This window comes from Xenopus laevis, chromosome 3L (genome assembly GCF_017654675.1).
Source record: "Xenopus laevis strain J_2021 chromosome 3L, Xenopus_laevis_v10.1, whole genome shotgun sequence".
NCBI classification, from domain to species: domain Eukaryota; kingdom Metazoa; phylum Chordata; class Amphibia; order Anura; family Pipidae; genus Xenopus; species Xenopus laevis.
In genome coordinates this window covers 114,568,845-114,595,433 of record NC_054375.1, presented here as the reverse complement: position 1 = coordinate 114,595,433, position 26,589 = coordinate 114,568,845, and the positions used below count along the sequence as shown (strand labels likewise).

Below are 26,589 nucleotides of genomic sequence, written 5' to 3'. Positions count from 1 at the left end.
ATATTTGAGCTTCAGTAGTCTGTTAGCATTAGAAATTCTATAGGACATGTTGAGAAGGGACAGTCAGGTTGGTAAAACAGTCAGGTTTAGAAACTTCAAGTAACAATTAATTACAAAAACAGACCTATCAATGAAAAACGATCAACATGAGCTATATGTAACTTTAAGGGGCTGATTCACTAAGCTCGAGTGAAGGATTCGAATGAAAAATACTTCGAATTTCGAAGTATTTTTTGGGTACTTCGACCATCGAATTGGTTAAATTCGTTCGAATTCGAACGAAATCGAACGAATCGAACGAAAAATCGTTCGACTATTCGACCATTCGATAGTCGAAGTACTTCCCCTTTAAAAAAAACTTCGACCCCCTACTTCGGCAGCTAAAAGCTACCGAAGTCAATGTTAGCCTATGGGGAAGGTCCCCATAGGCTTGCCTGTGATTTTTTGATCGAAGGATTTTCCTTCGATCGTTGGATTAAAATCCTTCGAATCGTTCGATTCGAAGGATTTAATCGTTCGATCGAACGGAAAATCCTTCGATCGATCGATCGCAGGATTAGCGCTAAATCCTTCGACTTCGATATTCGAAGTCGAAGGATTTCAATCCGAGGGTCGAATTTCGAAGTATTTTTAACTTCGAAATTCGACCCTTAGTGAATCGGCCCCTAAATGTACATTAATATTTTGAAGAATTATTTTTTAGTGTCAGTATCACTTTAAATATTGTAAATAAAGGATAATTATAATAATAATTGAACAAGTCTATGATTGAACAAGTCTATGATTCTGTGAAAAGCTCTCAGAATATTTTGTTTTGATTATTTATATAGCACTATTCTGAAGCAGTTTACGTCATCCACCATTCACAACAGGCCGTGCTTAAGTAGACATTACTGCTGTGTCATGGTACCTTTGGAGTAATAAACATTTTGCACATTGCCCATGTCAAATGACTTTTGCTGACTGAGATGTTTTGTTAATCATGTTTAAACTGATATTAAACTTTGTTTTATATTAAAGGTTTTCTGATAATGGCATTGGACTAACTTTAGCCAGGTGAGTAGCCAATTAGGAGATTTGATGTCCTATATTTGTTAATGATGCTGTTCCATAGGAAATACTTTCAGCAAAAACTGATTAATTTTATCTCGGAAGAATAGAGTAGGTTATGTTTTTAAAAAAAAATAAAAAATACTTTGCTTACATAATGAATACTTAACATGCTATTTGACTGTTGTACTCTACATCGTTTTGCAGCGCTAGCCCACCAGCTATTGCAGAACTATATCTCCCATAATCCAATTGAAAAAAAAGAGCTATTAGGCTGAAATTTGCAATATAACCACAACTTAAAAATATAGGGGTCATTTACAATCGCAAGAACAGTGTCCAAAGTGCCAGAATAGTGTCCAAAGTGCAATTTTGGCAAGAATAGTGTCCAAAGTGCAATTTTGGCACAAGTTGCCATGTTTTTTTGCCATAATTCCATCATAATTGTGGTTGTAATGTGCTGCTTCTATTGATGCAGGCCGCTGTAGTAGAAGCAGAATGTCCTTTGTGTCATTGCCCTAAAGCACCCTTGCAGGATCTGATTCCTCTCATCTCTACATATTAGCAAGTCAGTCTATGTTTGTAGTTGAAAGGGAGACAAAGGAGTAATTTGTATGACTCCTCCTCGATTACTCAAGTCAGAGCTTAAACATCTCATTTTTTGTTTTAAGGGAATGTTTACACAATCTGCAAACATTTATAGTCTAGTTATAGCCTTGAGCAGCTACAGAGGTCAGAGTGAGGAGCGCTAAAAGGTACCAAAAAGCCCTTTCACTGTGCAATAATTGCAGTGATAACCTTCTTCTAACGTAAGGTATTGAGTGTAGCAAGAGGCATGCAAATACCTTATATGATAGTTTACATTGCATTTATTGTAGTGGAAGGTCTTCATTGCTCCTTTCAGCTCTGGCCTTCCTATATTTTTGCCTTTTTTCCCTATTAATAACATTGGCATCAAGCTTAATTTTTAAAGGCCAAGCCGGTAAAATACTGGTCAAATGGCAACCCTAATGACAAGCTGACTGATAATTCACATTGTCTTGTAGTTTTCTTTTATAAATCTGCAGAGTGAAGGTGACCATATATGTACATGGTCTACAAGTGTGACTGATTTTGACTTTGCTTCTCAACCATACATGACTATATGGATGTCTCAGGAGCCACTTTAGACAGACTTCTAGCAATCCCACCTTGACAGAAAATGTAATCTGTTTATGCCCATTCTTGTCACATGTATAAGGGCAGATCTGGATTAGAGAGCTACATACAGAGATAATATTACTGTCTGACATACACTCTGTCTAAGTCAAGTACCCTGCATAAATGGATATCTTGGCTTGTTTTCAGTGATGGAACATTTCCTACTGACGAAGGCTCCAGCTTGGAGATCACAGACTCCATATTTGTGGGCGAGAGCGAGAATGTGGGATCACAAGGTGGACAGAACATCTACTGGGGACGTGGAGGATTGGGGGAGCAGCGATCACTCCCAAGGAACAAGTAGGTTGTTCAGTGCTGTTTAAATAAGTTTTGATTCTGCTATGGAATGCACTTCCCACTGTTTTGTGTTATGTTGTTTAGTTAGTCCTGCTTACAAGGTAAATCTGTAGGATTCATAATGTTAGGCAGGTTTTGCCTTGCCAGCCTTCCATGCCGCAAGTCCAACAATAGCATGAATTGCAGATTATGCAATCTTTATTTAAAGCCCTTCAGCCCTGCAACTGATGGAGAACTAAAATTCCCAGAATTCCAATGACAGTAGGGGCGCTGAATGTTGCTGGGACCTGCTTTTATGTCTTACTGTTAAAATTGTTATTACTTTGTAGATGTTGGAAATGTTATAGTTTTAGTTTAACCCCTGGAGAGTAAGAGATATTCTTCAAGCAAGCATAGCAAACTTTGGTGCCAAGGCGAGTACTAAGCTACCAGAATCAATATAAGGCAATCTATAACTGACCTAATGTCTTAGGTTCTTTCAATATTTTGTTCTGCCATGTAACTTAAGGGATAAATATTTACTTACAGGACATTCCCAGTTCGTGGTTTCCAAATATATGATGGACCTGTCAGGCTCCTGAAGTGCACTTTCAAGAAATTTCTCTCTACTCTGGACAGACCTGTGAGCGCTATTGGGTTCTCCTTGAAAAATTCTTGGCAGATAACTCCACAGAACAATGTGTCCCTGGTCAGGATGGAGAGGAATGTGAGTGAAATTAATTTAGAGGATTACCACTGTATATAAACAAAACACTGAAAGAGCAAAAGGATTGGTTCTGGTTAACATGCTTATTATTTCCACTTTATAAACAACGTCTTGGCCAGTTATTCCATTCCCATTGTGTAGCAAACACCAAGCATCTGCATTGCCAAATAGAATTCAGTTTTCAGAATGCAAGAACAGAGAGGTAATAAGTCTATTCCAGCCAATGAAGTTAGCTTTGATAAAGGTTGGCAGACCACGTGTTTGACACCACATTTTTTAAAAGGTTTTTTTTTTTTATAAAAGGGATAGTAAAGCAGCATAAGTGATTGAAAGAAGGAAATGGGATCCTATTTTTGCAGTTTATAGCTATCATGCAACTTTTGGGACTCATGCAGGAAACTGCCAGTTATTTGTTCCTTCCAAACTTGTCACAATGAGATCAGTGAGTTGACAACTGACATCACCTTCTACTGCATGGGGAGTCTTTTGTACTATTACTGAATTAGTTATTGACCGAGACTGTTTACTCTGCTGGGTTATCTGGTTGTGCAAACCCTCCTCCTATCATATTTGGCTTGCATGTAAACAGAGGTGGAAAATGGGAGGAACATCAAAAGGTATCTGCTTTTTTTTTTTTATTGTAGTCCAGTATCGTCAAAATATGTCTCCCACCAGCTTTTCAGTTTTATTCAACTACTTTTACTATTGTGGAAAATATAAAGTTACTTGACAGAGAGAACATATTTATTAATACAATCTTTCCTGCCAATGAGAGTGGGTATTTTGACAGGGACGCCACTATGCTGATTAGATTAAGAGTTATTTGCTGAATATGCTCATCAGAAGAGGGAAAGGAAACATCCATGGTCTAGCTGATAAGGAACAACTCCAGAGGGAACCGTTAAAGATGTAGTTATAACAGATGTTGAAATGAGCATAGACTTGTGTACCCATTAGTCTAGGAAAAAGTTCTCCAGCTGGGGGCACTTGGGTTGGATCTGGCTCTTCAGTGTTTTAATGACCCCAAACTGCCAAAGACTTCTGTTCTGAAAGCACTGGCTTAGGGCATTACCCTAGTAAAGAGGAATGCAGCGAGTTACCATTACGCTGCTGTAGTGCTACAGTTCTAACCATCTTTCTGGATGCTTAGTTGCAAAACGATAATGCAAGCTGTAGTGCTAAAGTGACACCCATGGCCTATCCTTCACTGTAGTGGTTTCCAGCTGATTTGATAAATAAACCAGTATCCATAACAAGGTAAAGAGATATTTTCGGTACTAGGCTGCACCTTTTGATTACCTGTTATAGTTTAAGCCCTTTAGTGTAAGGACAAATGTACGTAAAGATTCAGACAGATCAGATCAGAGTGTCTTGCTACATTTTTTATTGAAGACACCATATTGGCTACCTTAATAAAATGGCCTGAATCTCATTGTTAACAAACGGATTAGCGATTTTTAGGCTCCCCCTCTCCCCACACTGCCTGCACAGAAATCTGTCACTCAGTGGCTGCAGAGGTATTTCATGCAGAAAATAATTACATATAGAAAATACATAATATTTTACATTGTGTGCCAAAAATCAGGACAAAACATGTTAACACTGTACTTTGTGTTGAACTTTCTGTTTGCTTTGGCTTTTACTGAAATACCATAGTGGTAACAGAAGTCAAAAATAAATGTCAAGACTTTGTTTTGTTTAATGAAGGTAACAATATTATCTACTTGGGTGATAACTGAGACGTTGATTGTGACTCAACTGTAAGTGCGTGACCGATTGTTGAACTTCACTTACAGGGAATCTGTACTTTTATTATTAATAGGGATTACCGTTCTCTTATGTTTCTCTAAGTAGAATATATAATGTTATTATAAAGCATTCCTTATCTGCATCGTTTCCATGTATGCCTATAATGGCTAAGATCTGCAAATTTCTTTCCATAAAACTAACTAGTGGTTCTAAATAGGTAGTGCTGCTTCTACAGCAGTGTCTGCCAGGGGAATCAAAGTGTGAAATCTGCATTTGCGACTGGAAAATTGGCTTAGAACTAGTTGTTTGAACTACTGTTGCAGGAAACGTGACTTCATTGAAGGAGGCCACTGAGACCCACCCTAAACAGCAAGGGGACCTAAGGTTCTAAATCCCAACCTGCAGGACTCTGTCATGATTTTTATGATGTAGTTTTTATTTCTAAATTACACTTTTTACACTGCAAATAATTCATCAGCAAGTTTTTTTAGTTGTAATATTGATGTGTTGGCAGCCATCAAAGGTCATTTTGCCTGGTCATGTGCTTTCAAAAAGATCCAGCACTTTCGGGATGAAACTGCTTTCTGGCAGGCTGTTGTTTCTCCTCATTAATGTAATTAAATGTGTCACAGTGGGACCTGGATTTTACTATTGACTGCTGTTCTTAGATCTACCAGGCAGCTGTTATCTTGTGGTAGAGAGCTGCTGTCTCATTTCCTTCCCGTTGTTCTGTTGTTAGGCTGCTGGGGGAGGAAAGGGAGGGGGTGATATCACTCCAACTTGCAGTACAGCAGTAAAGAGTGACTGGCGTTTATCAGAGCACAACTCACATGACTGGGGGCAGCTGGAAAACTGACAATATGTCTAGCCTCATGTCAGATTTCAAAATTAAATATAAAAAAATCTGTTTGCTCTTTTGAGAAACGGATATCAGTGCAGAAGTCTGCTGGAGCGCACTATTAACTGATGCATTTTTTATTTTATTTTTTTATGATTATTTTTTCCCATGACAATATCCCTTTAAGAATGCCTGTACAATGTACAAATTAGCTTTAGCCAACCTAAGCGGCATGGTAGCTCCCATGCAATTCCAACTGCAGTCTAGCCCATTTGTAGTTGTACCACACCTAGATGGCTGGCCTGAATGTGCCTAATTTAGACAATGATGCCCACTGGCAGTATGAGATTTTTCAGTAGCACATAAACAGAGCACCATGTATAGTAAAATAATATTGTGTCTAGATTGTGGTAAAGGGTGACGGTGGGGTATCTATAGCTTGTTGATCATGTGTATTGTGTAACAGCAGGAAACCGGTCAGATTGCTCTCATCACATTGAACAGCATGTACAATTCCATATATAGTGACTGTTTGCTTTCCTTTCTTATATTTACTAATTATTTTCTCAGCTCTGGACATGTAAAAAACAGGGTGATTTAGTAGGAGCCTGGAGCCGTTGAATAGATTGTGCAATAGGAGCCACAAGTCTGCAATGATGTGTAGGAAATTTTGCCGGCTCGACTTTAGGGCAGCTATCAGTATAATTATTATTATCAACATATTTGATTTTGGCTTCATTATCAGTATTTTAGCTTTGCTCCTCACAGCAGTGTCATGTTTTTAGTAAAACTCTGCCATTTCATGTGTATTTGACCGATTTGCTTTTGTTTATCTCTGCTTGTTCCACTTCGATTGCTCAAGAATTAAGGTAATACATAAACATGCGTGTAGCCCCTCAGAGGAAATGCCAGACTCTTTATGGATTTATTTTGTTCTTGTAGGGAGGGGATTCATATTTGTGGCTTCTTCTGCCACAGTTCAGTTTGTCAACATCCTTTTTGTCATGACCCCAAGGCTGCAACCCCCCACGCAAGCATACATCTAGTTCAGTAACCACACTCATTTATCTTAGCATAATAGCATAATCATGTTTACTTTATACGAGGTAAATGAAATGTTTATACACCTTTATGCTAGTACATGTGGTTTCCCAATAACCAGGCACCAGAATCAAATTTGTAACTGGCTTCCAATGTAATTAACAGCTTTGTCACTTATCTTATCTGATTTATCACCTACATATACATCTAATGTGTCTGCTTCCTCTGTGTCAGTTATACTCACAGTTTCTGTTTATAATAATATCCCAGAGACTAACACATAAGGTAATTTAATCAAGCCCAGTGCATATGAAGCCTTGGTATTTCAAGCTTCTAACTGCCTTAGCATCTGGCAATTATCAAGTGTATTATTATATTAGTTTATAAGCACAATCCAGGTAATGTATCAAGGGGGATAAGGGTAAGTTGCAAACTTTTAAAAACACCATTCGTTTGAATGGAATTTCACTTACTGCCTGGGCACTTCTTAATATATAACTTTGTGCATAGGAACTGCAAGGGAAATACAGCCTACAAGGTCAGGCAAAAGGTTAAACTTGATGGACATAGGTCTTTTTTTCAACATCATCTACTAAGTAAATAAGTAAAGCCAAGCAAACATTATTGCCAACAAGTTGTCTCATTTCCCCCTCCTATAGTTACATAGTTAAATTGGGTTGAAAAAAGACAAAGTCCATCAAGTTCAACCCCTCCAAATGAAAACCCAGCATCCATACACACACCCCTCTCTACTTTTAATTAAATTCTATATACCCATACCTATACTAACTATAGAGCTTAGTATCACAATAGCCTTTGATATTCTGTCTGTCCAAAAAATCATCCAAGCCATTCTTAAAGGCATTAACTGAATCAGCATCACAACATCACCCGGCAGTGCATTCCACAACCTCACTGTCCAGACTTTGAAGAACCCCCTACGTTGCTTCAAATGAAAGTTCTTTTCTTCTAGTCTAAAGGGGTGGCCTCTGGTAAGGTGATCCACTTTATGGGTATGTCATAAACACTCACAGATGCTCAAGATCTAGTTCTTGTTACTGTATGTAAGTTGTAATGATACATTCAAATGTTATTTAAGTTGTCCTGTCTGTCTAAAATATTTATAAATATAAAAATAGTGGAAATATCACAGTAATACAGTGAAAGCTCCAGTTTATATCCCTTGATTTTAAGTTTTCCCTCAATTTACATAGTTGTTTTGTGGTCCCTCCTACATATATATTATGCATAATACATTTCCCTGATTTTACATTCTCCTGGATTTTACACCTTAAAAAACGTAAAATGGGGGTTCTACTATAGTAATTCAGGCGCAAATTCAAATACTTTCACTTGCACCGGTACCTCGCAGGGTGTGGCCCCATGAAAGACATCAATCTTGAGTAACATCTATACAGTCTCTGCTAATTGGTGCCATTATTCTGCAGCAGATACAACTCTCTCATCTTGTAAACTGATGAAATGTTTTTCTATCCCACTAATTAACCACTGTAAAGTGATATTAAATGTTGTTGCAGTTATATGCCAAATAGCTGTGTGTCTCAGATATCACTGCTGCGTCTCATTTCAATGTTTGAATTTTGCCTCCAGGTTGGGCTGAAGGTATTTTTTGGTCATTCTGGACAATGGTTTGGCTCAAATAACTTTGATGGTGATAAAGTCTCGATCTTCCATGACTTGGATGGTTCAGTTACTGGATATCCTGATACCTTTGTAGGAAGGGCAGATAATTATCTGATCCGTCACCCTGGATGCCTCACTGTGCCACGATGGAATGGAGTGATTTGTTCAGGCAGATATGCCCAGGTAAGCCAAGGAATGGCTTTAAAGAATAGCATTTTTTAATGCAAAAGTTGTGCTACCAAAACTGCTCTGTACAGTTGTAAATGATCCTGTATGTGTACAGTATGTAGATAACACATGCTCCTAGCTGTCATTAAACTGCATGCTTGAACTACTGTGTTTGGTTATGCAAGAGTTTAGTTACCCTTGTATGCTTGCTGAAAGTGTCCAGCAGCAGGCTCGAGGGGGGGGGATTTCTTGTACTGAAAATTTTGGGGGGGTTGTTTGAAAGGCCTTATAGCTGCGCAATATGTTGGTGCTCTAAAATACATGTTAATAATAATAATAATAGCTGCCTCCCTAGGCACAGACATTCATGTACCTACAAAATAAATATGGTTTTGCATATGTTATTAAAGAGAGATGCTTTCTATCAGTGTCAGTCCCTGGTGGTCTCTTGTGACTGTAGGTATCCTCCCTGCACCTCAGGCGTTAAAGTTAGGTTGTCCCAAAATAACTCAAGTAAAAAGCTGTATACAACTCGTGGCCTTAGACTACATGATTCAACGTGATAATAATGCATATAAATATTACATGGAGGCTGCACTACAGCATTGTTGAACCAAGAGTGAGAGTGGAATTCCCCTGGGCTGGTTTATCATCTGACATGATAGTTTGATTTATTAATACTGAGTTGATAATATATCATTCTTCCAATCTGCATTGACAGCAAAGAAAAATGTTTATAAGTCACTTATAGTGTAAAGAAAAACAGGTTTTAGTTCTACATCATCCCTGATTAATTTCCCAGAATCCAGAAGCACATTTATTTCCATAACAAACCTGAAAGCAGGACTGCATTGTGTCTGGAAATCTAATAGTGGAGACATACCAAAACTGTGGTCATATCAGCCCTTCCGGAACAAGCTAATATCATCAAGGAAAACTGAGACAAGGGAATGTTATTGCTAACATTTACTTTTAAGGGTAATTTACATCTCTGTGTCACTGTGTTCTATATTGTGTATCATATGAAGTCGAGAGTCTCTTAATCTTTAATTAAATATTTTATAGAAGAAAAACGCAGCTACCCTCATATTGCTGTATTTTGTAGAATATAAACACAGCATTCACCCACATCAACACTGATTGTAATACAGTGCCTCAATTTGCTGTAGCAGCAATCAGCAATTATCTCTGGCCATTTAAATATATGTTCAATGGTGTGCAGCCTCTACACCAGTGATCCCCAACCAGTAGCTCACGAGCAACATGTTGCTCACCAACCCTTAGGATGTTGCTCCCAGTAGCCCCAAAGTAGGTGCTTATTTTTGAATTCCAGGCTTGGAGGAAAATTTTAGTTGCATAAAAACTGCCAAAGAGAGTCTCCTGTTGGCTGCCAGTCCACATAGGGGCTACCAAATAGCCAATCACAGCCCTTTTTTGGCACCCCAGGAAGTTTTTGCATGTCTGTGTTGTTCCCCGACTCTTTTTATTTTTTAATGTGACTCACTGGTAAAAAAGGTTGGGGACCCCTGCTCTACACCAACTGTTGTTCAATTGCAACTTACTGCATCATTTTCTAGGGGTGCTTGGAGTTGTAGATCAAGAACTAGGCGAGGGGCTGCAGATTGCAGTTTCTTGAGTAACCCCTACATGTCAGATACATTGAAATAAAACAAAAGGGACTTTGGGGAAGCCTATACATTTAGTTGTGACTGAGCAATGCACAGAATACTGACGTGGAATATTAAATACCTGCCCTTTATTTTTCAAAATCAGTTTACTCAGTTGCTCTGACGACAATAACAGGTTGCATTCCTGTGTAGGGTGGATATAACTTATTTACTCCCCCCCCCCACCCTGTCTTGATGTATTATATTTAGTGTGTGCCTTTGTCTCAATGTTTAGCCTGTAGCTATAGCGTACCTTGCATTACACCCACAGTAATTTGCTTCTGTTTAACATTCCTGACATGTATATTTCCAAATAGTCTTATTTAATATGAGGTCATGTAATCCCTGCTGTAAATTAGAAGGATATTAGTTACTAAAAGTCATAAGCATGGCCATATAAAGGAACAGTTCCAGAGTGGACCTGGCTGCTTAGGATTCCAGCAGGATTTGGCCAAATCTTCGCCGCCCCCCCATTCCATAACTTAATTTGCATATGCACATTAGTGTCCAGATTCAGTTCAGGATTCGGTCAAATCCTTTGTGAAAGGTGTAAGCCCCATGTTTTTTGCACTCTGCCATGTCTATAGCATCAGCCAGCACAGGTCCTATGCTGAATAGTAAGGACAGAGTTGCCTTTTGAGTGCCTGCACTCTGCACTTTGCCGGATTTTTAATCTGGTACAGAACACAGCAAAACCCCAGCACCAGTGCTTCTTGGATAAGCAATTTTGCAGTTCTGTCCAGGGTCATGGTAAATGACCCCAACTGTGTTTCTCATAAGTATAAGACTGTGGTGCTCTCTTACCATTTTTTATTCAAGGCTGCAGTTTTCAGATTGTACTAATAATAAGATGCACATACAGGAGTATTCGTGGCAGCAAATCTGGATGAACCCCCGTTTTACCTTCTAACTGGTCCTCTAATCCACTGCTTTAAACCTCTTATGTCCAGGCCAGTTCCTCTACATAAAAATGAGATCAGCCATATTTGTTCCTGTATAATGGAAGATTTATTTAATTTATTATGGCACGTGCATTTCTTTTGCTGAACTGTATCCATCCCTCTAGCCTGTCAGTACATTGTAGGAGTTCGGATTTTCCTTTGGCTAATGTTCCTAACCAATTAGTAATTTTTAGTTTAATATGCACGGTTTTGTTTGAAAATTTCCATTAGTAAATTGGGCAAATTCATTTTTGCAATTAAAACTTTTATCAGCCCGCTTTCCAATTTCCGTGCTTAGTAAATAGAGCGATGTGGAGGTAATTCCCCATTAAAAAAATTGAATGTATACTTTGCTTGTTTCCTTGCATTCTGTAGCTTCTACTTTCTCATTCCCATGCATTTTCTGCAGGTTTAGAAGCAAAGTAAAAGGAGTTTTTCAAAGTTATTTTAGTGTGTTTTATTATTTAACTTGGAACAGGCTCTGTGGCTGTACAGACCTGTACAGACCCTAAACGTTACTGTAAAATAAGTTATTAAAGGGTAATGTTTATTGACACCACATGTTCTGAACACCCCACACATTTAGTTACATAGTTACATAGTTACTATGTAACTAAATGTGTGGGGTGTTCAAGGGTAATGTTTATTGACACCACATGTTCTGAACACCCCACACATTTAGTGTGCTTAGTACTAGTTCTCTATATACTGGTTTATCTAGGGCAAGACATTTCTCCTCCTGCAAACCCTTAAAGCGATATCCCACTTATAAGTGGTATTTATCTAATTCATTTTCCTTATATTGAGCATAAAGAATATGCATGCTTTATTTTTTCTTGTATAGATATACCAGAGCTCCCATACTGCCCACAATTCACCATTGATAACCATACATAATCTTAGAAAGCACATCTTTCAGTTATATAGTGAATTTCATACTACCTATTGTGCAGTATAATAATATGTTGTATAAGGAATTTCATGGCCATATGAAGGCAAAAGGCTGAAGGCCAAATGTTTTTATACAGGTCATGGAACTCCAGGGTGACTCTTAATATTCTCATATTTTACAATACAGGGGGTACTATTTTTATAATAGTTTTAATGAGTCATATGGCACAAATTACATCAGTTACAATATAACTAACGAGATTACTACACACCAATTCTAAGGGTATAATTTAAAGGATATTCATATAAGGATATTAGAAGTCACAGAGGAATCCCATGACCACACAATGACACTAAGCTAGAGCAAAAGAGTTCCATGTCTTTATTCTAGTGTAGGGTTGTCCACCTTGAGGTCCACAAGCCCGATGTAGCCCTTCAGGATGTTTTTATGGCAGTCTGTTCTAAAGCTCCTCTGACCTCTTTGAATGACATCATGAATTTATTATAATATGGCATCCAAACATGCAGTGTAGTAAATAACTGGATTGCTATATGGAAACAGCTGGACTGCAGTGCTATGGTGTATGTTTATTTGGGACTATGTAGGGTACTGTCTATTGTTCTTCCTCTAGGGCAGGGATGACCAGGGCGCAGCACTCCAGCTGTGGCTGAACTGCTACACAGTAAGGTCTTTAGAGACGACTGATGATTGATGAATGATATATCCTAGTTTTGAATTAGAAGCTCTAAACAAAAACATTTATTTGTAGCTTTACATCCAGACAAGACGCCCTGAGAATCTGAACATTTTGGTCTCGAGAGCGACGTATCCCTCTGTTCCTTTAAAACTTTCTGGCGTTAATCGGGGTGCACCATATCAACAGTACCAACCAGTGGTCATGCTGCAGCAATCCTATATTATCAGATGGGAAGGTCAGTCTCCTAGAGAGGTCATCCTACACCCGATCAACTTTAACAGGTAAGAACATACCTGTACCTGTTCTTGTTAGTTAAAAGCATGAGGAAATGTGCAGTTTGTAAAGAATGTAAAAGTGCATGGCTCTGTCTGATGTGTCAGTTGGTTAGAACAGGCTGGATCCCGTGCTTAAACAAGAAACAAGATATAGAATGTCTGCTGCCAATTTTGTTGTAACATACACAGACAGACCCAACTGGGAAACAAACACCTTCTCATTTTGTTAAAGGCTATTATTTGCCAGGAGAAGGTCCCTTACCAGCTGTCTTTAGAAACATGTTGTGTCACACAATACACAAATGTAAATGCTTAGATTTATATAATGATAAGGCAACTGTCTAGACAAATCAAATGTGCTGTCCCTGTGCTGTTTTATAAAGCTTACTTTTTATGGCTTTTTAAGAACCCCTTTTAAGTTAATTACATTTGTAGTGGGTATTTTGCAATTGCTTGTTTCAGTGTCAGGTCAGAAGCAGATAACTTAAGCAATAGTGACAACTGGCTAAACCATACCTCCCAACTGTCCCTTTTTCGGAGGGACAGTCCCTCTTTTGACAGCTCAACCTGCAGTCCCTCATTTGTACTGGAAAGTCCCTATTTTCTTTGCACTTAACAGTCAGAAAAAGAAACAAAGTTTCCAACTTAATTGGCTTTTGGCAGAGAGCACAGAACAGCTAACAGGTGCAAATAAGAAACTTTGTAACAATTTTGAGAAACAAAAAAAAATGTAAGGAGAAATATTTTCACACTTTCATAACCTGCTAAATTTTGTCAAATGAGCATGGTAATTAGGGGATGTGGCCACAGAAAGGGGTGTGGTCAAAGAAATTTGCTGCACTACGTGCGAAAACATTTTTTGTCCCTCTTTTTACTTCCAAAATGTTGGGAGGTATTGCTAAACCATAAATGTTATTATCTCAGGTTCAATCTAGTGAAACAGTGAAATGTTTTCTCTGTTTGTTAGAAGGGTTTGTAATTCTACCTTGCAGCACTGAGATTCCTCAGTTTGCTTTTGACATGGACTCTCCGTACAATTAGTTATTTTGTTCTCTCCATTCCTCCATGGGTTTCCTCCCACACTACAGATCCATACATTCAGGTTAGTGATAGCTTAGAGATGCTATGTTTGCTTTGTTTGAGACATCTAGAGACTATGGTGGAATAGCACAGTTTATAACCATTATTGACAATGTTCTGTACAAGAATAATCTTTTTGCTTACATTTTGGGGGTTATTTATCGTAGTCTGATTTTAGCTCAACATTTTCTGCTACAAACTCCGATCAAATCTACTCGAGTTTTTTACGCTTATTTATTATTACATTTTCCAAAATTTTTATGCTTATTTATTATAAAATTTTCTGGAAAATTTGCTTTGCGCGAAAAAAAAAATCAGATTTTCATGATTTTTCTGCATTTTTCACCTGAAAACTTTGGGGTATTGCACGAAACCCAGCGCACATTAAAAAATCATTGGGATTTCTCCCATTGACTTATTTGCAAACTCGACAGGTCTGAGATGCCGGATTTTCTGATTATGACTTTTCCATCCTTGGGGTTTAATAAATTATCATTATCATCATCATTTATTTATATAGCGCTGTCAAGATACACGGTGAAAATTTAAATTTTTTCGGGATTTGTGCATTCAGAGTTTAGTAAATAACCCCCTTTGTTTAGGCCTGTGGAGCAACATACTTTTTTTCTGGTGTTGTGATCAAAAGGAAAAATATACCCCTACATGCTTGTTGTCGAGTGCCATAGCAATATGAATCTCGTGAAAATCGAATGAAAATCCAAATTGTACATGTTTTTTGGATTTGCCGCCTGAAACCCAGTGCAGATTAGGATATCTTTGAGACTTCTCCCATTGACTGATATATAACCTCGGCAGTTCTGAGATTCTGGATTTTTGGGCTCAGACTTTTCGATCCTTGGGGTATAAAAAATCATGAAAAATTTGTTTGTTTTTTTTCACTAAAAATTCACATTTTATAGTAAAAAAAAAAACGTACACTTTTCGAGTTTTTGGAATATGGACTAATAAATAACCCACTTAGTGTTGTTAGGTCCACGGTTCACAAACACTGAAGAGCAGATCAAAATCACATCAGACACACATTTAGACAGGATAAGACGACTGCAAATATGGCTCACTGTCATGCTGCTAGTGAAATCAGACAGTTTCCCATTAACTTTTTCTTAATATGTACTTTGATTTGGGCCAAGTATCTGGAACCTTATATGGTGCTGAATACCGTTAGTCAGTTCAGGTGCTTCCATACTTACAGTACATTTTTATATATGAATTATTGGAAAGAGTTTTATTTTTATAGCCACGTGCAGAACACTTGCTTGTCGGTTCGCCTGACAGTCTGTAGCCGCCACTGGTGGCATGTGACTAGCGGTATTTATATACAAGATGTCCCTGTCTAACTTTCACAATTAACTCCATGCATTCAGAAGTCTTCAGCCAAAGCAGTCATCGACTCATTCTTGATAACTGCCAGAACTCTATGATCCAGAACAGCTCATAAGCAAAGGCTACCGCTGCCAGAACTTTTCCAAAACAAATAGCTATTAACATGGATGCACTGAGAATCTACTTGGATAAGGTGTCATTGCTTTAGATGGAGGTATTGGTGCAGACAAATGCTGTTGAGCAGTGTTTGGATATGCCATACAGTGTGCAAAGTTGGCTTAACTTGCACGAGCCTGCTGGCATTATTCTCAGAAGGGATTTGTGTTTTGTCTACAAGAGCTTTGTTAATATCACTCTTGCTGTTTATTTTTGTTCAGAAACCTCATTACTTGGCAAAAAGCTGCTTCTACTGTGTTTTTTCTTACTGCAGTACAAATACAGTCTTTATAGTTTTTCTGTAAAATTATATTGGTGTTTTCCAACTTGATAGGTTCCTTATGGGTTTGCTGCGTATCATATACTTGAGTGTCTGTACCAATATTTTGCATGCTTGTGTGTTTGTGTGAATAAAATACAGTATAAAATAAATCTGAAACAACAAGACAGATCACTGGTTTCATCTGTGTATTGTGTTCAGTCCCCTTTACCTTGGGCAAGGCTACAGGTACATCAGGTTAGATTGCAAGACAGGTGGGAGACCAACTCTCTATAATTTTGTATCACTATATGAGAATAAAGGATTATAATGATTAACAGCCTTGTGTTCTCACATGCAATACATTTATATGTTTGTCTAGGTGATTTGTCTAAGATAGAGGAAGACTGGCATATTAGGAAACTATCTATGAATGGTTTATGAATTAACTGCCAATGTTTCAGATCAGAATACAGCTTCTATTATATTGTGATGACAGTTTTACTGTTATTTGTGTGAGATATTGACACTCTATGAATAAACTTATTCATTTTTAACAATACCTCAATAAAATAAAGAGACTTCTCATAGTGTAATGACTGATTGATCAGGCAGAGCACAAACAATGGGGCAACTTCAGAAATAAATGATCTACCTAAAGGACAAATCAAGGACAAGTCAATGGGGCAGCAGTGACTCTGTGTAGAGTAGTGGGGTCAGTGTTTTTAAAGAGCTGCCTCAATGCCTAGGAAGATAATGTGGAGTCCCAGGGGCTGATATTAAATGTGGCTTCTCCTGTGGGTTTAACAAAATATAGTTCAGATATCATTGAATTTTTCTCTGAAGCAGATGCCCCAACCTACTTGCATTGTTCAGGGCCCCCCTCTTCTCTAACTTTATCCCTGCCAAGGTTACAAAAACAAAAGAAGGGCAAGTGGGCTCTCTGAAATAATACTGGCTTTTTCACGAGATTATTTGAGAAATGACCTCAGTGTGTTTAGAGTCCAGGGGGTGCCCTCTTAGCAAAGCAGACAAAGCTCAGGAGGAAAGAAGTATCTTGTTCTTGCTGTGCTTTAGAACTGCTGCCTAAAACAAGTTTTGTTATAAAAGTAATCTTCTGGGAAAATACTTTTATACAAAGACTGTTTTTTTATCTGACCACTCTAAATCCCTGCTTAATAGGAATAAACACAATAATTAAGAGTTGACCATAGAAGAGGGGAACATTTAAGGTCTGGCTCCCTTGCAGTTTCGGAATGTCTTTTAGATTTAGGAATTTTCTTTTTTGGCTGTCCTGCACTTGGATTCTTAACCTGGCGTGCTCTAGGGCTCTGACTACTGCGCTCTTGCGCTCTGACTACTGCAGTAAAGCAGCTTTAAGCAGATCTCACAGGGAAATGTACAGACTGTTAAGCATTCTGTCAGACTAATCTGTCACCTGAACACAAACTGCCATCATCAGCTTGAGCTCTACCAGACAAATGAAACTTCTCTGACCTGTGCAAAATGTTGTAGCCAAACAGGGTCAGAGGCAGTTAATTTCTCCATTATGGGGTCATCCAGCCCAGTGGCCAGATGTGGATTTTTACAGCTCCCAGCATGTTTAAAAGCTTAAAATATTATGTCATCATTTTTAATATATTCTGGCCCACAAACGTGATATTTCACGGATAGAGTAGTATAACACCATTTTAGAGTGCTGACTTGTAACTTTTGAAGCTCCCCTGAGCTTCTTTCAAGTCCCACGGGTATCTCAGCCTATCTAGCACTTTTTCCTCATTTCCAGAATGGCACAAAAAGGGCTGATCATATATTTAATAAGCTTTCTCTTGTGGTTATTATTTGGTTATCAAGACAAATACAGCAGAGAAAATAAAGTGGCATCCCCTGAAGTCCCCAGTGCAAAAATTCATGAAATTCCAAAAGAAGGACCAGTTGGGCAAATAATGACCTACTTTGTGTTTATGACAGGGGAGACTGGATTCAGATTGCCTTGTGTTATCCCAGAAGTGCACAGTTCCAGGTCATGTCAGATGTATATGAACGTCACAGTGGAAGAATACACAGCGTGCGACATTATTCTTTGGCTTATTCCAGCAGCCAGGTTCTAAATCAGTCAGAAACAAGACACTTTTACTTCAGTCAAGAAACTGGGTAAGCTACAACATGTGAGACCCTCCAACTGAAGGCTGACTTGCTTTGTGTGCATTAGTCATAATTATTATATTTTACTTGCTATTTTCAAGATTAGAAACAAAAAGCTCATTTTATTTACTTAGCTACGTATCCTGAATGATAAAAGTACAGTTTTTTGCAGTGCTCCTGTTCTGCATGCTACACTTTGCTGGAACTTGTTATATTCCAGAATTGGCTCCCTGGAGGGCAAACCTTATCAGGGATACCTATACACCTAGAATGTCACAAGAATGAGTAAATGTCACACCTGGTGCACTTTGCCATCCTTGGAAGCAGCCTGTATGGCAAAATTTCAGGATGAATTGCTATACCATTTGTCTCTGTGTTACATAATATATGTGCACAAAATTCGGGGGTCGGATCTATGGGGGGAATGTTTTTTTTTACAGTTAGTCACCGGATAAGGATTGTTGCATGAAATTTTCTGTACCATTGATTCTATTTCACAATCTGCAGTAACAAACTCCTCCATTCAGATGCATACATGATTTGCCTTGAACTGCTAAATGCACCTCTTTGATATGTTTTTTTTAGCATATGATGGCTTGCTCCTTGTGAAGTTCCTGCTGTTTTTGAAACATTTTTTTCCAATCATGTGATGTACTTTGTCCTGATTGGATAATGTTTTGTGCAATGTACTTTGTGTTGATTGGGCAACCCCCTTTAAAAGACTGTACAGGGGTGGTACCTTAGCCTATGAGTAAGTGCCCATTTGGCATGAAACATTTCAGGTTTTATATGTCCTAATACATTTTTTTTTTACTTTTTTTGCTACTGCATCATTGTTTTTGGGTCTCTTCCACATATATTGTAGCTTTCAAATTTGGTGGCCATTGTAATGGGAATTTTTTGACGAGTCCAAATTGTGATTTTGTTTTGGGGTTTTTTTTTATCTGACTTCTTCAAGTTCCAGCTGTTCCCAATATAATCCAAAGGCCTATACTGCATCCATGGTTTATTCTTATTTACATTAGTAATTATGCTTCAAAATAGTAACACATGCCAGCATGTTTGATAATGAAAATTTTGTCTCACTAGCCAGTGATAAACCTCTTTCATTTCTCTTTTAGGTACTTGTTTATTCACTTACAGGCCCACTCAGTCCGCAATGGGCACAGCTATTGTTCTCAGCATGGCTGTGAGCGAATTAAGATAGTGTCTAACTTTGAACCAGAGGATTCCAGTGAATGTATCCAGAACCCATTTCCTAAAAGAGACAGTTATACCCATACTCACCGACTCTTTGCATCCCATAGACTTGCCCTGCCGTGCAGCGAATGTGGTGCTCCACAGGTAAATGGCACAGAAGCAAATAACTTTTTGTGATACTTGAATAGTTATGTGGAGATTATAGGAAACAATGTTTTACCATTATAATAAGAAAGGGCTAATTAATTTACTTGTGAGAGTGATGATGAAAAGGAATGAGTTTAATGCCTGCTAGCATGAAGAACTGTATGTAGCTATGGTTATTACATAAGATCAGTTTTGACTGACCTAGGAAACCACCAATTAGCTAGTATTTCTTGCTGTATAATTTTATAATGAGTTGATTTTTCATAAAATGCTTAATTTTATTAGAGTCCATATTAAGACAGTTTGCTTTATGTACAGAACCTCCCTAACTCCTTGCAGACTACACTTGAAGATTACTATGCCCCACAAATGCAATTTACAGCATTTTTGTTAAAAGTGGTTGAAAATATATTACTGTGATTTTTTTGTGTGAATATTTTATAGGTAGCTATAACCAGCAATCCCTCTATGAAATATACAAAAATACAGATCCAGTCCCTCCGTATGGCAGATAATGTAAATGGACTGAAAGCTGCATTTATCAAGGTAATAAAAGAATAATTCATAAGCCTATTTTGCAAACTAGACTGTTATGAATAGGGTTAATTAGATCCTCTTGATGTAAACCTTCTGCCTTCTTATGCACTGGCTGGTTACTCTGCTTAGACACAAGTCTGTATATGCCAAAAAGTTTTTTCTGTACAAAGTTCTATAACAAAATGATTTTGTTTGACTTTTCAAACAAGTGTCATGCGATTTTGTTTAAAATGAATGTTTGTTATTTGACTAGAATTGTTCATACTTGGTGGCTTTGTTCATAGTTCTTCATAGTTTGCTCATAGTTGTTTGCAAATGAATGTGGTACCTATATCCTTTTAGAATAGTATAGTTTGATGCCAATGCAGGGAGCCTATCAAATACAATACAAGACCCAAGCTTCCGTGGGCATTCAAGTTTAGCATGGACTAGATTATAGCTGCTTAATTCTTATTCAATATAAAGATTTCAGCTTGCAGGTCAGTACTTCTGATTTTCTCAAGAGATCTTGCTACCTGGTTTCTGAGATGTTTGCTTTTTTAGCTCTCTGCAGCTAGCCATACTATCCCCAGGGTATATTGGAGACAAACAACAGCAGCAGATAACAAACAGAAAGCTAACTTTAGTTTTTATTTTTTGACGTGTGTTTTCCCTTCCAGGTTGATGAGGACATTTTTTTGTTCAAGCGAAAGGGGCTTTTCTTCTTGGTGTTAGATGCCTGCTCTGGAGCTGTTGTAAGCAAGAGGCAATTTGAAATGATCAATGATCTAAAGACTACTAAAGCTATTGCCAGTTACATTCAGACCTCAATGAAACTAAGGTAAGGAAATGCAAAAATATTGTACAGTGTAAAAATTGCATTCTTCATACTACAGCCATGAGTCCATGTATTTTTATTTTAGCTGACATTCATTAATCTAGCTATTGTGATGTTCCTTGATAAGTCACGTTAACAAGACAAATAGTATTGAGCGTTCTGCTTATCTGTAGATCTTCTTGCAGCAACCTGTCATTTTGAGCCTGCCAGGGATATCAGCTGTGACATTCTAAGCGCTGGCCTCGTCCTTCCCACCTCTCGCAGCTGGTAACTGTGTTAGCGATAGCAGATAGCATCAACTCTGTGATAAATGTCTAAAGTATTATTTCCCTCTACCGTCTTCCCACTGTTTGATTAGTGAAAGAAATGTCTTTGGACAAACATTTCTTCCTGCTAACCCGATTAGAGTGACTTTATCACTGATTGGGATCTGTGTATGGCTTCCTATGCTTCCGCTGACCGGAGCACCCAATAAACTATGCCTGTTCATTCATAGGTTTACTTTACTTACATTTGCCATTTTGCAAACATGTTCTCACAGAAAATATTGTCTTTTCCCACCCTCTAGATCAGTCATTCTTATTTGCTCCAGGGACATTGTGGAGACTCCTCCGAGTTCTGAAATGTCTGTTTTCACTAAAATCGGCTCAGCTAAACCAGTTGCACTTCCAAAGAAAGGTAATTTGCTCAAACCCTGACTGTGATACTCATAATACCACAGTGAAAAATCATAAAGAATCTTGAAAATATTTTTTGTGCTTTAAATGAATTCACAACAAAATTACATTGAACTACAATTTCTTACTTATTGTGGGTTTTTTCATATGTACCATACATTTATATTCTCTCCTGTTTCTCTAGCCAACGATAACTGAACATAAGCATATTAATTGTATTTTTTTATTGGCTTTTATTTTCCAGGCAGTTTTGCTATGGTAGGATACAAAGGGCTTTCCACTCCATCCTGGATTAAAATAATTAATAACAGCGCCGATACAAAAACTGCATCGATTCATCTTTATCTTCCACTGATGTTGACTGAATACAGATGCCCAGCCCCAAAACCTTAGCGTCTGATGCCTAACCGATCAGTTTTCATATCAAACCCGAGTGGTCAGCAATAAGAAATTGGACTCCTGTTTGCAATTGCCCCTCTTTCAGAGAATGACTTAGCATTTGGGTACAGAACCATAACCTAAGTTCATGACCTATTGACAGAACTTTTTTTTTTAATTGTTTAAAAAATTTTCCCATCTCTTTGTACACTGCAGTTAATAAATGATTTGTCTGTTTAATCTGTTATATTGCCTAGTCTGAAAACCTGCACTTGGAGATTGTAGCTGGTTGCATCTGCCACATATGGGTTGAACAAAGAAATAACAATGTGACATTATATGTAGCTTGATGTGAAACATCCGCAGCAGGGGTGAAATGTTCTATATACAGTAAGAGCTGTCCAAATTTATACATGTAGGGACTATTATTTCTCATATAGCATGTTCAATGTCCTGATTAAATTAAAATGATGATGTAATACATTGAAGTTTATGGCGCTTTGAGCAGTCTGGGGGCCATAAAAATCCTTTGGATGGTCACATCTTGCCAGTTGTTCATATCATGTCAGTCCAACACCTAAAGGTAAGTTAATCCTATATAACTGCTTCCTGTTTGGTCTCATCACATGCAGTGGACACTGATTGATACCTGCTCTTTGTACCATATTTGTTACCATACTAATGCACATTATTTGCACTGCAGCTACTAATTTTATTTTGCTTTTTATCATTGATTACTTTGACTATTTTTCATAGTTTCAGGAAGGTCTGTCAGGAGGAAAACTTCCTCTCCATTCTCATGCAGTAAGGTCACTCTGGCCATTATCTATCTCTGTTTATGGGCCTCCAGCTGCAGTTAAAGGCAGTCTGCAACTCCCTGAATCCTTCAACAGCCACCAGTTGCTGGAAGTTGTACCGATATAGTTGGAGACCCACAGGTTAACTTTTTCTGAACTAGAAATGTTTTATTTTGCATAAGATACATTGTTCTCATAAAAATATATATTTAAGCATAGTAAGGGGATCTCCTCCCAAAAACTTTTTTAGCATAATGAAAGAAAATGCAATCTGAAGCAACTTTTCAGTATGCATTTATTACAAATTTCCAGTGGTTTCAAAGTTATTTGTAAATTGCTGAAAGCAGCGTCTGTCTGGCTTTTTATATTCTCGGCACTAATTATGACTCCTGAAATGATGTAGCAGAAGGCAGCTGATGGACTTGGAGATGTAACTTTTGCTACATTGTTTCAAGGAAGAGATAACCATTGCTTTCAATTATATCTACAATAAACCTCAGTACCATGCAAAGATTTGTATTTATATAAATCGGAAAGTTGCTTTAATAACATTTTATTTCATTTTTACACCGTTCGGAAGGAGATAACCATTATGATCTCTTTTGCTCCACTAGTTATTTTACTTCTTCTTGTCTTTGCTAAAGTGGTATAAACCTAGAGACTTTTAGATGGATAGTATCATTGTTTGCACTGTAATATTCTATATAATCTGTAGTTCTCTGCAGTTCTGGCCAGGGGCAGAAGGAGCGTTGGCTCAAGAGGTTCAATTGTACGGAACTGGTGCACAAAGCAGATCCGTTTCCGATTTGCATGTTAGCCAGTGGAGAGGAAACAAGGGATGTTTTGTCACTTGCTGTAGCCGAGATTAATTGCAAATGACAAAATGTCCCCTGTGTTTTTGCTCTTAAGTAATACATTTGAACATGCTGATTGTAGTGGGACCAAGAGTTGATGAACTGGGAAATGCTGCACATATCAGCTTTGTATCAAAGCCCAGTGTCCTGATATCAACCTTATCTCAGGAACCATTTGGCCAAGTCAAGCTCCTCAGGTATTCCAGTTTGAATTTTATCTGCTTATTTTAAATTCAAATATAGTATTTGTTTTTCAGAGTCTCTCACATTCTTGTTTGGGGATTATCACACTGAACTGCTCTCTGTCTGTTCATGCAGCTTTTTGCCAATTCTAATAACTAGTCAGCGTTATTACATGTGTTCGATATCATGTTTCATCTGTGGTTGAGATACATACTTGAGGTATTAACTCACCATGACAGACTTGAGTAAAGTGTGGTGTTTAATGTGCTATCTGGCATGAGGATATTGGCAGCTGCTGTATACCAACAGATCACCTATGGAACCATGCAGAGGGTGAGGGAGGACACAGGAGGAGTTTTTGCATGTGATTGGCTGTGACGTTAATTGCACAGGGAAATAAAGCTGCCTGAGAGGCATATTTCTGTCCCAGTCCAGAGATTAAGCCTAGTGGTATGGTAAGGACAGCACCATAGATAGAGGTGGTCTAAGGCATTGGCTAAGGCATAGTGAGCTCAGTGATAGTATAGGGAGCACTTGCAGAGCATCAGTACAGTCAGCCAGCTGATAACACACACATAACTGGGATCCCAGCTTGACATTCACTAGATACTCCATTGGCTTTCACTGGACATCCATGTATGGCAGAGTGTTCCCCTGAACCCTGCACAGGTATGCTATGCACTGCACTGTCTTCTCTCACTGTTCTCTCTTGTATATAAAAAGGAGCTGTACTGTTTGCTTTATTGCATTCCTGCTATTTACTGGAGCTTGCCAGGGCCAGAATACTGCTTTTTTTCTGTGCTGATTTGATTTATGCATTTTGTAAAAAGCAGCAATAATTTTTCCTTTAGCCGTCACATTCTGTCACTGTAAGAAAAACAGACTTTTCTCTCTTGCACTTCTATTAATGATTAAGAGCAGTGTTGAAGGGCTAGGTGGGGCATCAGTCACATTGTACAAGTTGTGAAGCTACTGGCTTCTTTTTTCTTTTTGATTCTGTCAAGACTTATTAGTAAAACAAGTGCTAAAATGCTTGGAATATAGGGCTGAAAGGGCATTGGCCCCAGTATTTGAGGTGCTTAAAAGCACACATTCTGTAACTTACTTTTGTTGGATATTTTCTTGATGTTAATGTATACATATATCAGGCATATCAAACCTGTCCAGTTGCAATTCCCAGCCATAAGGGTGTCAGGCAGATGATGGAACTTGGTGCTAGAGGGTCACAAGTTGGACATCCTAAAGTTTCATGCATTTCCCTTAGGCTGGAAATGTTACTGCATATTGTTACATTATATTTAAATATTGAGCATTAGTATGCCTTTCCATTAGTGGTATAATTTAAGGTTGTGCCAATTCTTTTCCCTACATAATACATCATAAGCTATGATGCCGATTATGACACTTGGGACAATAATGATTGTTAACCCTCTAGTAAGTAGGGTATTTGGCGCTTCCAGGGTTATGCAGGGATGTGAATTTTCCTGTCGCTTTGGGGTGTCCTGTTTATTTGTACTTTTTTGTGGTTGTCCTGTATCCACTTGACAATCACACTTTGCACTCAAACTCAAAAAAGAGAGAAAGAGCACAGCTCGATTTTCTTTTTAGTCCATTAAAAGAATACACTCTATTGCATATTTATAGATATTTCTATATATTTTTTCAGAGTTGTGCTCTTTCTCTCTTTTAAAGTGTTTGTTTCAGATGCATACAAGAGCCCAGAACAGGCCTAAGGACAAGCAGTTAAGAAAACCTGGGCTTTAAATATATTGTAAAGCGCAAGGATGTCATATGAGGGGCCCTCCAGTTGTTACGTACAGAGACTACAGCCAGTGACTGAGAATGCTAAATGTTGTATTCCTTTGTAGTTCAACTAATGTAATACAACTCCCTGGTCGTAAATCAGACTTTTTCCATTTATACAACTAAGGAGAAATTCACAATTGTGATTTAAGTAGCACTTGATCACCTACTTGCAGTGCACATCCTTTATTTCCAAAATATATACAGGATTGGGACCTGTTATCCAGAATGCTCAGGACCTGGGCTTTTCCAGATAATTGATCTTTCCGTAATTTGAATCTTCATACCTTAAGTCTACTGGAAAATCATGTAAGCATTAAATAAACCCAATAGGCTGGTTTTGCTTCCAATAAGGATGAATTATATCTCAGCTTGGAGGTACAAGGTACTGTTTTATTATTACAGAGAAAAAGAAAATCATTTTGAAAAAATTGGAGACAGCCTTTCCGTAATTCTGAGCTTTCTAGATAATGGGTATCTGGATTACGGATCCCATACCTGTAGTACATATGTAATCATAGTACAGAATAAATATGAACCAATCTGCACACACAGGCACGCTTATAATAATGGATGAATCATGCGTAGAAACACCATATGTTATAGGCAATGCATCACTAACTCTTGTGATAAAAGCAGATTGTGCTGCCAAGTAGTTCTGAGCAAGGTGAAACAATGACATAGTTCCCCTCCATGAACAACACAGATAATTTACATTTTCAGGCATTTTGTTAGCTCTTTTAAATATCATAAATGATCATTGTAGACCAAGTGATTTTCATTCCATAACTTGCAGATTTCACTGCAAAATTGTTTCTCTGCCATGTTCATAAGGGGTTACGTTTACATAACGACATTAGTGACACTCACACTGGGTAGTGTCTTCAGACACGCCTGGTCCCTCAGGGTGCCCTCTGGATCTCACGGGCCAGAAGCACTGGCTCCTGCTGCTTAGATCTTGCCTTTCTGATGAGTCTTAGGGAATCAACAGCTGGAAATAATTTGACAGTGCAAGTCTTGCCAAGAATCCCAATATAACCAGGGTTT

The 26,589-nt window shown here is 38.0% G+C and overlaps 2 protein-coding genes across 3 annotated transcripts in view; both read left to right on the top strand.

The window, feature by feature from the left end:
- LOC108711451 (cell surface hyaluronidase) overlaps positions 1–25,799 on the top strand; it is a 60,962-nt gene extending 35,163 nt beyond the window's left edge. For both annotated transcript variants that reach the window (XM_018253197.2, XM_018253200.2), the window contains 11 exons: positions 1,021–1,056; positions 2,398–2,550; positions 3,076–3,253; positions 8,493–8,708; positions 12,963–13,171; positions 17,976–18,158; positions 19,271–19,493; positions 19,941–20,042; positions 20,693–20,853; positions 21,419–21,528; positions 21,772–25,799. In XM_018253197.2, coding sequence (XP_018108686.1) covers positions 1,021–1,056; positions 2,398–2,550; positions 3,076–3,253; positions 8,493–8,708; positions 12,963–13,171; positions 17,976–18,158; positions 19,271–19,493; positions 19,941–20,042; positions 20,693–20,853; positions 21,419–21,528; positions 21,772–21,920 — 1,720 coding nt within the window. In that variant the 3' untranslated portion in view covers positions 21,921–25,799. The remainder of the gene's footprint in view (positions 1–1,020; positions 1,057–2,397; positions 2,551–3,075; positions 3,254–8,492; positions 8,709–12,962; positions 13,172–17,975; positions 18,159–19,270; positions 19,494–19,940; positions 20,043–20,692; positions 20,854–21,418; positions 21,529–21,771) is intronic.
- cemip.L (cell migration inducing hyaluronidase 1 L homeolog) overlaps positions 1–26,589 on the top strand; it is an 82,540-nt gene that overhangs the window by 10,151 nt on the left and 45,800 nt on the right. The window lies entirely within an intron of this gene.